At 42.7% G+C, this 13,142-nt stretch overlaps 1 protein-coding gene across 1 annotated transcript in view; it reads left to right on the top strand.

Moving 5' to 3' along the window:
• The window catches only part of LOC309550376 (uncharacterized protein), a gene marked incomplete at both ends in the record, with an annotated part of 107,511 nt that overhangs the window by 29,553 nt on the left and 64,816 nt on the right, over positions 1-13,142 (top strand). Inside the window, 3 exons of the mRNA XM_082250771.1 lie at positions 736-920; positions 2,545-2,686; positions 3,239-3,413. Of these exons, the coding sequence (XP_082106897.1) occupies positions 736-920; positions 2,545-2,686; positions 3,239-3,413 (502 nt within the window). The remainder of the gene's footprint in view (positions 1-735; positions 921-2,544; positions 2,687-3,238; positions 3,414-13,142) is intronic.

Below are 13,142 nucleotides of genomic sequence, written 5' to 3'. Positions count from 1 at the left end.
CTTTTGAAAGGAAGGACACAGGAGGAGCTGAGTGACAGTAAGGAGATTGCATCCTTGGGATGGGGAGGGACGCTGAGGCGGGGGGGGGGGTGCTGAGGCAGTGGGGGGGGGAGCTGAGGCGAGCTTACCAATGATATTTGTATTATGCAGCATGAGGGGGTTAATGTATTGCCACTGCTGGTCACTGATGAATTAGTGACCGACCAGTGGCAGTTAATTAACCCCTTTGTGTTGCGTTAGTGCAACCAGTATCAGTGTTAATTAACACTGGTTGCACTGATACTGGTTGCACTAATGCAGCACAAAGGGGTTAATTAACTGCCACTTGTCGGTCACTAATGCATCAGTGACCAGCAGTGGCAATACATTAACCCCCTCATGCTGCATAATACAAATACCATTTATAATTAAATTAACCACTTGCCAACCCGTCACAGTACATATACTGTGATGGGGTGGCAGCGACAGTTGTACGTCGCTGCCTGTTTTTGGTGTATGCCCCTGTTCTATCTATTTTAAAATAATTTGCGGGGAAAAAGTCATTTTTCGGTTTCGGTTTTCGGCCAAGGGCATCCTGCATTTTCGGTTTCGGCCCAGAATTTTCATTTCGGTGCATCCCGAGTTCAAACTGAAGTAAATCTCTCCTTATAGATATAAGGAGACTGCCACAGACATCTAGGTCATATACAGTATGTATAATAACTAATTATTTGATTTATATCTGCTTCTGAACAGAGAAAGTACAAGATGAAATTGAAAGAGTCATTGACACAGCCCAGCCTCAATTAGAGCATCGGAAAGAAATGCCGTACACTGATGCTGTCATTCATGAGATCTTACGCTATGGCGATATCGCACCGGGAAGTGTTCCACATGCAACATCACAAGATGTCACATTCAGAGGATATTTCATTCCAAAGGTGAGTGACAATGGTAATGTAGACCTAAACTAAAAATTAATTTTCAAATATTGCTAGCAGGTTTTTGGTAAAAAAGAAACTTTATATGTCTCATGTAAGAGAAAAAATGCAATAAATGGAGCCAAGATGATGCGTGTCCAGCATACATTTTCAAGAGTTTCATCATCAGTGGCTTCCCAATGCTCAAAGAATGAAGATGTTCTGAAGAAGTAACAGAGAATATAGCATCAGCAGTGGACGAGGAGAACATGGCCCTTGGGTCACTAGAGGAGGCCAAACTAAGGGGGAAGTCTGCTATAGTGCTCTGATGACCCACTGTGCCCAGATGTGGACATTTGACATTGTCTTTTTTTATTTTTAATAATGAATGAATAGGGCACTACTGAATCCCTATCAAGTAGGCTTCTTTTGTAAATATAAAAATAAGGATGTACTATTAGATAGAGCTTGCTTCTTTTTTTCTCATACTCGGCTGTTACGGTGATCACATGATCAGAAACTACACTGAATGGTTCCAGTCTTTGGTTGGTTTAGTCTGTGACCTGCTGCTGTCATATAGTGAGTAGGCAAAGAACTAGCAGATGTGCATAAGTGCACATTGCAAGTATAAAGGCACAGGGACCTGAAAGTAAGATTGTTAATCTACAATTTGTGATTGCATTGTGGTGGTGTAAGTACTAACAATAAACTTCTCTTGTTTGCTTTATTTTGGTCTCTTAAATTTAATATTAGAAGTATTTGTTATATCTGTTTAGGTAAAAAAAACAACCTGTGATTTAGACAGAAATTCAGAACTGTCCTGTGTCCTCTGCACACATGAACCCTTCTTATTCTTATCATGGAGTACAGAATGATTGGACCTTATGGTGTAGAAATCTGAGAGTGGGGGTGCTTAAAGAGATTGTAAACCCATACAAACATTTTTTTTTTTTCCGACCTGAAAGAGAAACACATAATGAGCTAGTAAGCATCGCATACTAGCTCATTATGAAATACTTACCTTAGAATGAGCCCCCGCCGAGCAGTCTGCTCACCTCTATGACGGGCGACATGTCCAGTCGCCCGTCTTCCAGGATCGCGGCATGCGGCCATCTGATTGGCCGGAGCCGCGGTGACGTCACTCTCGCACAGGTGCGGGAGCCGATGGTCACGGCACGGGACTCTGAAGGAACGGCACCAGCGGCCGTTCCTTCAGAGCGCATGCACCAGTGACGTCACTGGCTGCATGTAAGGTAAATATCTCCTAAACGGTACATGTTTAGGAGATATTTACAGTACCTATAGGTAAGCCTTAACATAGGCTTACCTATAGGTAAAAGTTTCAGAGAAGGGTTTACATCCTCTTTAAGTAGTTTTAAAAAAGATACGGACACCACTCAGTCCAGAAAAAGCTGCGTGTTGTCAACCCACAACAGGAACTGAGTGCATTTCTGGAAGATCAATAGGTATTTTTCCGCACTTTAAATGGGTGTGCATGTATTGCAGAGATGTACCGCATATATACAGTATATTTGTGCCTTGATATACACTTTAAGTCAAAGAGTCATGTCTATTTGTGTGCATATAGACCAACCAATTCTTTATATGTTATATACTAACCAGTTGGTAACTATTTTTCCTGTAGGGAACCACAGTCATCCCAGTGCTCTCCTCTTCTCTAAGAGACAAAGGCTACTTTGAAAAACCTTACGAGTTTTACCCAGAGCATTTTCTGGATACCGAAGGCAATTTTAAGAAGAATGATGCATTCATCCCATTCTCTATTGGTAATACATAATACATTTACATATTTATAGTTTCAGTATTGGCAAAGGGTATTTAAACCCAGGAAGGCAATTGGTTCTACTATGGAGGCTCTCAAAAAATGTATAGAGTTAGGACTGCAGATAATACAGGGGTGCCATGAAGTGATTCACATGTTTTTTAAAATGTGTGCAAACTAAACCCATTTTTAACACATACTGTTGGAAAGGATAATTTGTTTGGTTGAAAGCTGGTTGGTGAGTGAACTGGGAGTTCTTTGGTTTTTGGGTCTCTCTGCTGTGAAGGCCAATTAAAGGTGGGGCTGTGGCCATTTGTTTATAACTGTAACATTTGCTTGTGCTCTCAACCAAACTGTCAAACCAACAATTGGCTGGTGTCATAACTGTTCACATGTGTAACATAATGGCAGTTGACGATCAAACAGAGGCTAAAACTGCAGCTTCCTTGACTGAAAAGGATAGGACGGTTTAGTTCCCCCTCAATACAAATTTAATTTACAAAGGCTACTATGTGACTGATTAAAATAATTCAGATAGGCTTCTTTTTTCTCTTAGGAAAAAGAAGCTGTGCTGGGGAAACATTGGCTAAGATGGAACTGTTCCTCTTCTTTACAACACTGCTACAACGTTTCACCTTCCAGGCTCCTCCCGGAGCTGTGCTGGACCTCACCCCTGCCATGGGGGGTACAAACTCACCATTACCTCATGAAATCTGTGCAATCCTCCGCATGTAGATTAGGTTTGCTCTGAAACACAAAGTAATTTATTAAAATTATACCTCTTTCTAAATAAAATAAGAAATCGTTTATCAGCTTACATTAATATTAGCAATATCTCACAAAGTAAATGCAGTAAAAGTAAACTGTTAGCCATTTAAGAACTTTGAGTAGACCCTAAAAAAACTAAATCTACTTACAGAATACACCCTGATCCTCTATGCCTCTAATTTCTGCACATCAGGGCTGTCAAAATGACAGCCAGGACTTCATTTGTGACGCAACAGCAGCTGCTGCTGTTTAAACTATATCTTCCAAAGATTGTTCAGAAGCTTCAATGATAATTATGACATAATATCTTTTGTTGTTACTCATTGTTACTTGTTGCTTTATTTATGTGAAGATTAAAGCAGTGAAGGATTAATCAACAGTTTTGCCTGGTAGCTGATATTTCCCCATTACTGAATTATCATGTCTTAATCTGCACTGTGTCTCTAAGTTGAGGTGGCCATCTTGGTAGTCTCAAGGCTTTACTTCTTCATGTCAAAGCCTCCTTCAAGAACAGCGAGCAGTACCGTAGTGACTCAGTGTCACCTTGTGTCACTTGGGTTGGTGTCACCCAGTGCGGTAAAACATGGTGTCACCTCCCCCTCCAAGTAGGGCACTAAACAGGCTAGGGCATCAGTAAGGCCTCTCCCTCATTAATGTCCTCAGTGACCCTACTACTGTCCTCAGTCCCCCCATTACTGTCCTAAGTGACCCCATCACTGTCCTCAGCCCCCCCACAGCACCCTATTACTGTCTTTGGGTTCCCCCCATCGCCCCATTACTGTCCTCAGCCCCCGCGCAAAGTGCCCTATTACCATCCTCAGGTCCCCCCGAGTGCCCCGTAACTGTCCTCAGGTTCCCCCCCCCAGTTCCCCACCCCCCCCCCCCCACAGCACCCTATTGCTGTCCTCAGCTCTCCCCCCCCACCTCCAAAGCACCCCATTACTGTCCTCAGCCTCCCCCCTCACAGCATCCCATTACTGTCCTTAGCTCTCCCCTGCACCCCAATACCCCATTACCATCTTAACCCCCCCCCCCCCTCACAGCGCCCAATTACTATCCTCAGCTCCTCCCATTCTCCTATTGATGTCCTCATCACCCCCCCCCCCCATTACCACCTCATCACTCCTCCCCATGTCTTACCTTACATTGACAGTCCAGAGGGCTGGAGACATAGCGGATCTGGACAGAGCTGCAAGCTGATGATTGGTTGCTAGGACCACGCTGCATGCAAACAACCAATCGTCAGCTGCTAACTCAGGCAGCCCCGCCCTCTATCCTGAGCTGTCCTGCCTCCTGCAGACAGCTCCTGCGGGAAAGAATGACAGCGGCATCGTGGCTTGGGTGTCAACCGGGGCAATCCGCACCCCTATAGCAACGCCACTGACATCACTAAATCTCACTCCAAATCACCTGAGACTAGCAGTCAGAGGCAAAAGTGCCTTGGATCTCACCCTGCAGCAATGCCCAGGCTGCCTCACACACCAGAAAGTGTGCAGCTATTTTTTAAGAGGAATTCAGACAAAATGTTTTTGGGCACTGCTTAACATACAGTGGCAAAATCTTCACTATTTATGTTTAGGACCACTTTAAAAAGATTGCACAGCTAAAAACTTGGTTAAAAAGGAAACACATATACCGAAACAGTAATGTTTTAGCAATTATAGTCAAGTATGAAAATTATAAGTATTCAAAGGTATGTGGAAACTGGACAGCCTGCCAATATTATTTTGTCACGTCCTGTGTCTTGGATTCAATAAAGTTTTGTATTTTTGAAGAGATGTTTGTCCTGTGGTGCTTCTTATCCATGTTCACTGATTCTGTGACAATAGTATATCTCAGTTTGAGAAAGTTTAAAAGACTTATTTGTCGCAAAATACGTATATCACATTCATACAGAAAAAAATATTTCTAGTGTAATTGCTGTGTCTTTGAAATACACCTATGAAGATATATAATTCTTAAAATTTACTGATGAGAATTTAGCATTTCTGCTGTCTGTTTAGTGATTTTGTTATTTAATTTCTACTTCTGCACCATTTGTGGCTTTTCTGTATGTTAGAAAAAATAGAATTAATCGCCATGCTAAATGACTGATCACTTGGGATGAGTTTGGGGTTTGGGTCAACTGGAAGATTGACCCAAACTCTAGCTGTCTGAGGTTCCCCGAATGGGCAGATTAAAGGATAAGTTCACCTTTGTACAAAAAATAATACATTTTTGCAGGTAAAAAAATGTGAATTTATTATTTTTTTGTATTGGGAGCTTATAAAGCATAGCATCGTTGATCAGGAGATCGCTGTTGCCAGTAGGTCACCTCTACACTGTCAGGGCAATGGGCACTATTAAGTCACTTGTCTTGAGCAATCAAAATGGCAAGTTTATTAAAAACAATAAAAATCACTTGAAAAAACTCAAATCCACTGTGAAAACAGCAAATGTCCAGCAATGAGGCAATATCTTGAAGGAGGACCCAGCAATAGGGTGAAGACGCCTGTCCAGGTGAAGAGCCTTAAAGATGGAAACACTCAGGGGCAGGAAGAAAAACGGGAGGATGTTAGGCAGCATCGCGGCCGGATTGATTTGCGGGAGTTGAGGTTCTCTCCCCTTCTCCTCCTCTCCTCCTCCCGTTCTTCTTCCTGCCCTTGAGTGTTTCCATCTTTAAGGCTCTTCACCTGGACAGGCGTCTTCACCCTATTGCTGGGTCCTCCTTCAAGGTATTGCCTCATTGCTGGACATTTGCTGTTTTCACAGTGGATTTTAGCTTTTTCAAGTGATTTTTATTGTTTTTAATAAACTTGCCATTTTGATTGCTCAAGACAAGTGACTTAATAGTGCCCATTGTCATCGTTTTTGGGAGCGCCAATGTACCCATCTATTTGTTGTACAGTTTGCTTCTCAGTCAGGATCTGGGCTTTGGGTAGGCTGCAACCCTGACATGACTTTTGGCTGTTTGGCTTTTTGGCCACAACTCGTCCACCCCACTTCAATTTGGGACCCCTGAACATCTGCCCTACAGCCCCAGGATTTGTTTGTATGCATCTACACTGTCAGGGTATCTCCTTACCCGTACATCCCATATGGATAAGACGATACTCACTGACAGCAAGACTTAATGAACTACCATGACGCTCCACACACAGCACCGTGGCAGTTCATTGTGAACTATAAACTAACAGCCGCTGAGGATAAAATTGCCACATTTAGCCTGTTCACCTGCCAAACCTGCTGCAGATGGAAGTGCTTAATTTAATGGTGGCATAAGTACCACCACTAAATGAGTGACTTCCTGGTCTGCCCTACGGCTTATTTCATATAGTAAAGAAACCATCAGGCCTATATGGTCAGTGATGTCATCCAGCCTTTATGGTCAGTTAATTAACATGCAGTGAGAAGAAGGAGGAGGAGGAGAAGGGAGGAAAGAAAAAAAAGGGAAAATATATTTTTTTCTCTCTTCCCCTCCCTGTTCCTATCCTATCCCACTGGGTTATAGACCCTTTTCCCACCTTTCGGCTGGACCGATTGAGGTGGGCATACTGCACAGCTGATCTACTTTATTCTACTTCTAAGGCTTGCTTCATCTTGCTAACAACTCTCCCCTCCCATTTATGAGACCTTTTCCCCTGGGTCTTGGGCTTAGTCCTGGCCACACCTCTGGATGCCTAACAACCCATTCCCTGTCTTCCCCTGCCTCTCTTTGATGCTTTGGCTTTTACTTTCCCCTAAGCCTCACCTATACTCCACATTCCAACTCACTCATGTTCCCAGACCAGGAATGTCGGGGACTGTTCACTCCACGGCACTTGTTACTAGACTCACTAATTTTATACTCTAACTTTTAACAACCATTGTCACTTGCCTCTTTCCTGGCTGCGCCCAGGACTTGTGCTTGCATTAATTTGCTGTGGTTTGTTGTCAATATTGCAATTGTTGACCAGTTTCTGTACTTTAATGTTCTATGTTTCCATTCATTTTTTTGTAATGCTGTTTTAAACCTCAATAAACTGTTTTTGAAAAAAAAAAAAAAAAAACATGCAGCGGTCAGCCAGGTCATTCGCAACGAGTCTCTAGTGGGAGAGGATGGGCGTGTGCACCATATGTGGTCAATGACATCACAAAGATCCTGCAGCAACTTTTTTTTACAAACATAAGCCAATGGTGAAGGAACTTTCAGGTTTTTTTTTTTGCTAGAGTAGATCCTACATGTGTGCAGCTGCACATACAGTTTAATGGAATCCCCCAGCAAGGCCTTTGTGCACTGGTGCACAGTCATGTTGGAACAGGAAGGGGCCATCACCAAACTGTTCCCACAGATTTGGGAGCATGAAATTTTCCAAAATGTCTTGGTATGCTGATGCCTTAAGATTTCCTTTCTCTGGAACTAAGGGGCCAAGCCCAACCCCTGAAAAAACACTCCACACTATAAAACCCCCCTCCACCAAATTATTTGTATCAGTGCACAAAGCAAGGCTCATAAAGACATGGATGAACAAGTTTGGGGTGCAGGAACTTGACTGGCCTGCCCTCAACCCAATAGAACACTTTTGGGATTAATAAGAGCGGAGACTACAAGCCAGGCCTTTTTCTCCAACGTCGGTGCCTGACCTCACAAATGTACTTCTGAAAGAATGGTCAAACATTCCCATAGACACACTCCTAAACCTTGTGGACAGCCTTCCCAGAAGAGTTGAAGCTGCTATAGCTGCAAAGGGTGGGCCAACTCAGTAATGAACCCTATGGACTAAGACTGGGATGGCATTTAAGTTCATGTGCATGTAAAGGCAGGTGTCCCAATACTTTTGACTATATATATATATATATATATATATATATATATATATATATATATATATATATATATATATATATAATATATACTGTATATATAAAATGCAGCTATCATAGGCTTCAATTGGGTTTGGGCACAAAGTTTTTGTTCTTGATGAATTTCAGGTTGGGTTTATAAATCCTCCTGGGAGCAGAACCCAGGCCAGTTCACTCATCACTACCAATTACAGTTAGGCAATTCACAGACATGAGATTGTAGGCAGATGCAGTCTATATTGTCCACTGCAGGTGGCACTTGTCCACAGCGGCAATGCAGATGAGAGATGAAGTTAAGAGACGCAGTGTTTCTCTATAATTTCCTTGGTCACCCGGGTAGTGATCTGGTTTAATGCACATGCCCAATGTGACTCTGGCGGCCATCTTAGGTCAGGCAGAGTCTATTTAGGACTCAGAACCCTGGATTTGGTGCACTTTATGCATGTGGGCAGGTTTGGGACAGTTGAAGCAATAGGGAAAGGTTCTAATGGTTTAAGGAGAGAACAGGGACTACATCTACCTCTTAAGGAAGCTTCCCATTTGGGCCAGATTGGCCAAGCGGCACTTAATTTCTTGTCGCAGACACTGTCGTCATCTGACCTTTCTGACCACTGTCAATTCGCTGTACGGTTGTAAGTGGTACAAGATGGATGAGCTCCCCGCTGGGCCGGTTTGTGCTGTGGACCTGCTGTTTCAATACAATGTTTTTTTCAAATTGGGGCTCTGAGTATTTACTGTCTACAGCACCATGCTGCATCCCCTCAAAAAGATCATTAGGCTTGTCTTCCAAATTCACAAATTTTAGTTTTGGTGCCCTGAAAGATTGGCTATTTTTATCGATTTACCCATAGGATTTTAATCCAAAATCAACCTTTAAAAAAAAAAAAAAAAGTTTTTGGCCTAGCAGGAGTAAAACAATTTGGCTCCTGCTTCAAAATTCACTTCCCTTGTGATACTGTCACCTATAGACTCAATTTTCTGTAAGCCAGTATTGTCCCCTTATGGGTAAAACAATGCCCACGTCATGCAACTGGCATCTTCTCATGGACTGTCTTCCTGTGTCATCATGTGTGTCGTCATGCCATCATGGAGCATCCACTCACCCACTGCTTCCCACCACTGATCACAGGAGGTTTTAGTGGAGAGACCGAGGGGGCCCTCCCTTCTACAGCGAAAGGTCACTGCAGCATCTTGGGGACTGGTGAAAGGGCCATTTGCCCACTGCTGATACTGATAGCATAAACTGAGCTACTGAAAGCAGTACACCAAGTGTACCGAATCCATACTGCACCCAAACGTCACTTTACATTGTACTAATTCCAAACATAGACTGCACCTATATCAACCCTATACCACATTATACCAAACCTTAACTGCACATGAACTACATCTACCTTGCACCTGTGGAGAGACTATACCGTACCTATACTGGTTAACTGAGACTGTCGTTAAGCGCATCAGAGCTCTTAAAGAGCCCCAACAATAGCCATTAGTAGAACATCTCAAAGGACCCCCCCTCCCGCAATAATTATTTGGCAAGCTCCTTTGTTCCCCTGCACCTTCAGCTACCATCCTCCTTTTTCTTTTGGATAGCACATACCTAGCTGGTCTAGGAATAGTATCGCTGCCATAAATGCACTCTGGCAGTATCATTCCAGCACTCAGTAGATTAACCACTTCAGCTCCCGAAGGTTTCACCCTCTTAATGACCAGGCAATTTTTTGTGATACAGCATTGTGTTGCTTTAACTGACAATTGCTCTGTCATGCAATGCTGTACCCAAATAAAATTGATGTATTTTCCCCCCCATAAATAGAGCTTTCTTTTGGTGGTATTTGATCACCACTGTAGTTTTTATTTCTTGCGCTATGAACAAAAAAAGACAGACAATTTTGAAAAAAAAAATATATATATTTTTTGCTTTCTGCTATAAAACATTCCCAATAAAAAAAAAAAAAATGTTTTTTCATCAATTTAGGCCAATATGTATTCTGCTACATATTTTTGGTGAAAACATTCTAATAAGTGTATTTTGAATCGTTTGTGTAAAAGGTGTAGCGTCTACAAACTATGGGATAGATTTATGTTTTTTTCAATTTTTTTTTTTGGTGTTTTAACTAGTAATGGCGGTGATTTTATAGCGGGACTGGGACATTGCGGCGGACAGATCTGACACTAAGTGACACCTTTTGGGGACCAGTAACACCAATACAGTGATCAGTGCTAAAAGAAAGGCACTGTTACTGTATAAATGACACTGGCAGGGAAGAGGTTAACACTAGGGGTGATCAAGGGGTTAGGCGTGCTCCTGGGGAGTGCTTTCTAACTGTGTGGGGGATGGATGAGCTACAGGAAAAGAGAGATATTGTTTACATAGGTAGATGGCCATTCTGTCATTTTCCTGCATGAAAGCGGTTGGCTGATTGGCTTCCGCTGTTTCTACTCACAGCATGAGTGGCGCTCCGGCAGCGCTCACGCACCCTCAGAGAACCCCTGCACAAAATCACATACCTATACATGATTTTGTGCAGCCGGGCCGCCCTGCCGCAGTATATATGCGGTGGGAGGTACAGAAGTGGTTAAACTTCACTACTGCTCACTGCTGCAATTGAGGTGGTCTTGCTGATCTGAACGCTAAATGTCATCTTATGCCTAGTCCCTACTGTTAATCACTTTGCATGCTCAATTGTGTTATTATCATTAATTATTAATTAATTGTACTTATGTGTCTGTAAAAACCAGCGCTGTGAATAAATGTGTGTTATGATTTTAAAAAAAAATGGCTGTCAATACCACATATAAATGTGATACTGTGTAACTCAGGGGCGTAACTACAGGGGTTGCAGGGGTTGCGATTGCTACCGGGCCCCATGCTCCAGGGGGCCCAGTAGCAAACCAGTGGGTGAACTTCCAGGATTGCAAAAGTCACACTTGCGACCGGGCCCTGGCATTGCACCACTGTGGGGAGGCCCAAAGATTGCAGGAAGGGAGCCCACTGCAGAACTTGTGAAAGGATCCTGCTGCGGGACCGTAATAAAAGGCCATGCAACGAGAGTAAAGAGCCCCAGGATTAGTGGGAAGAGCCCTGGGCTTGAAGGGAAGGGCCCCGGCCAGGGATCTGGGGAGGCCCTACATGGTTTCTTGCATCGGGGCCCTGAAGGCTCTAGTTACGCCTCTGGTGTAACTGTATTACCATAACAAAGTATCCTACTCAACTCATATAATACATACTGTAGATACATAAGTGTAAATAATTCTATCACGCTAAACCAGTGGTCCTCAACTCCGGTCCTCAGGGCCCACTAACAGGCCAGATTTTAAGTATTACCTTGGGGAGATGCAGACTAGAGTACTGCAATCACTGAGCAGCAAATGATATCACCTGGGATGTATTTCAGTTATCTTGCAAACCTGGCCTGTTAGTGGGCCCTGTAGGCCAGGGTTGAGGACCACTGCGCTAAACTACCTGTGAACCTTGTGAATATAGGAGTTGTGATCTACATTAGTGTACCAGGTCTGCACCCATCTATTAGTGACATACAATTTAAAAACATAACATTTTTGAAAGTGTATAAAAAATATGAAAATTAAAGAAAAAAAATTTTTCTGTGAAAGTTCATTGATGCAGTTCAATAAATAACCACAAAAAATGTCCTCAAGAAACCTCAATGCTGTGTTATATCTTTAAAACAAACAATAAAACTAAGATGAAAGAGTCCTCTTGTGTTGAATACTCTATTTCATGATCATCCACCACCACTTATGTTCAAATAACGTATCAAATATCATGCTGTTGTGACCAGCAGACAGCGCATTTTCTTATATCCAAGCGCTCCTCTATAGCAGTGATGGCAAAACTTTCCACCCAAGATGTTTTGAAACTACATTTCCCATGAAGCTCAAATACACTGCAGAGTGAGTGCATGAGCATTAGGGATGATCAAACTTTTGAAAAGTTCGGTTCGACCAGAACAGCCGAACTTCCCGAAAGTTCGGCCCAGATTTCAGAACCCCATTGAAATCAATGGGACCCGAACTTCGGTAATCAAAAAACACCATTTTGAAGCCCTAAACCCAATAAATGCCCCTAAAAAGTGCCTAGGGTTCTGGGTCATGCCCCAGGGACTATTAATCACACAAAAACAGTTCTTAAAAATTGTCATTTTTGATAGAGAGCCAATTATTGAAAAAATGATTGAAAAAAAAATGAGATTTCTTTGGATTTAGTGTCTGGGGGGTCTAAAAAGTGTACCTGTGAAGTTTCAGCTCTGTAACATGTCCAGAACCAGAAAGAAAAAAAGTTTGTTTGTATTAGAATTGCAGTAGAGCAGGATAGTGGCTTTGCTATTTTCACACCCGGCTTTTTGTTGCAGGCGTTTATAGGGCTTTTTTGTGTGTCTTTGGAGACAGGCATAACATCTGAACTTCTGTGTAGGGGTATATATACACACACACATGTATGTATATATACACATACACATATATAGGTGTGAAAGTGGCAGAACCCTATGGCTGCGCTAATGAAATTATTAACAGGCATAGGACTTCGCTCCTATCACACCTATGTGTGTGTGTGTGTATAAATACATATAAGTGTGTGTGTACACATATATATACCCCTATACACAAGTTCAGATGTTATGCCTGCCTCCAAAGACGCCCAAAAAATGCCCAAAAAAACGCCTGTTACAAAAACGCCCAGGTGTGTTGTTGCAGGCGTTTTTTTAGTTCCTGTCCCATTGCATTTTGGTCGGTTCCGGTTGCCGAACTCCAAACTTTTTCAGCAGAAAGTTCGAAATTCAGCCGAATTTCGAACAGTCAATGTTTGGGTCGACCCAAACCATTCGATCATCCCTAATGAGCATCACGGG

This window comes from Pelophylax lessonae, assembly GCF_965119305.1.
Source record: "Pelophylax lessonae genome assembly, chromosome: 3".
In the NCBI taxonomy this organism is placed as follows: Eukaryota; Metazoa; Chordata; class Amphibia; order Anura; family Ranidae; genus Pelophylax; species Pelophylax lessonae.
The sequence above is the reverse complement of the archived record's forward strand: the minus strand, read 5'-3'. Positions and strand labels throughout refer to the sequence as shown.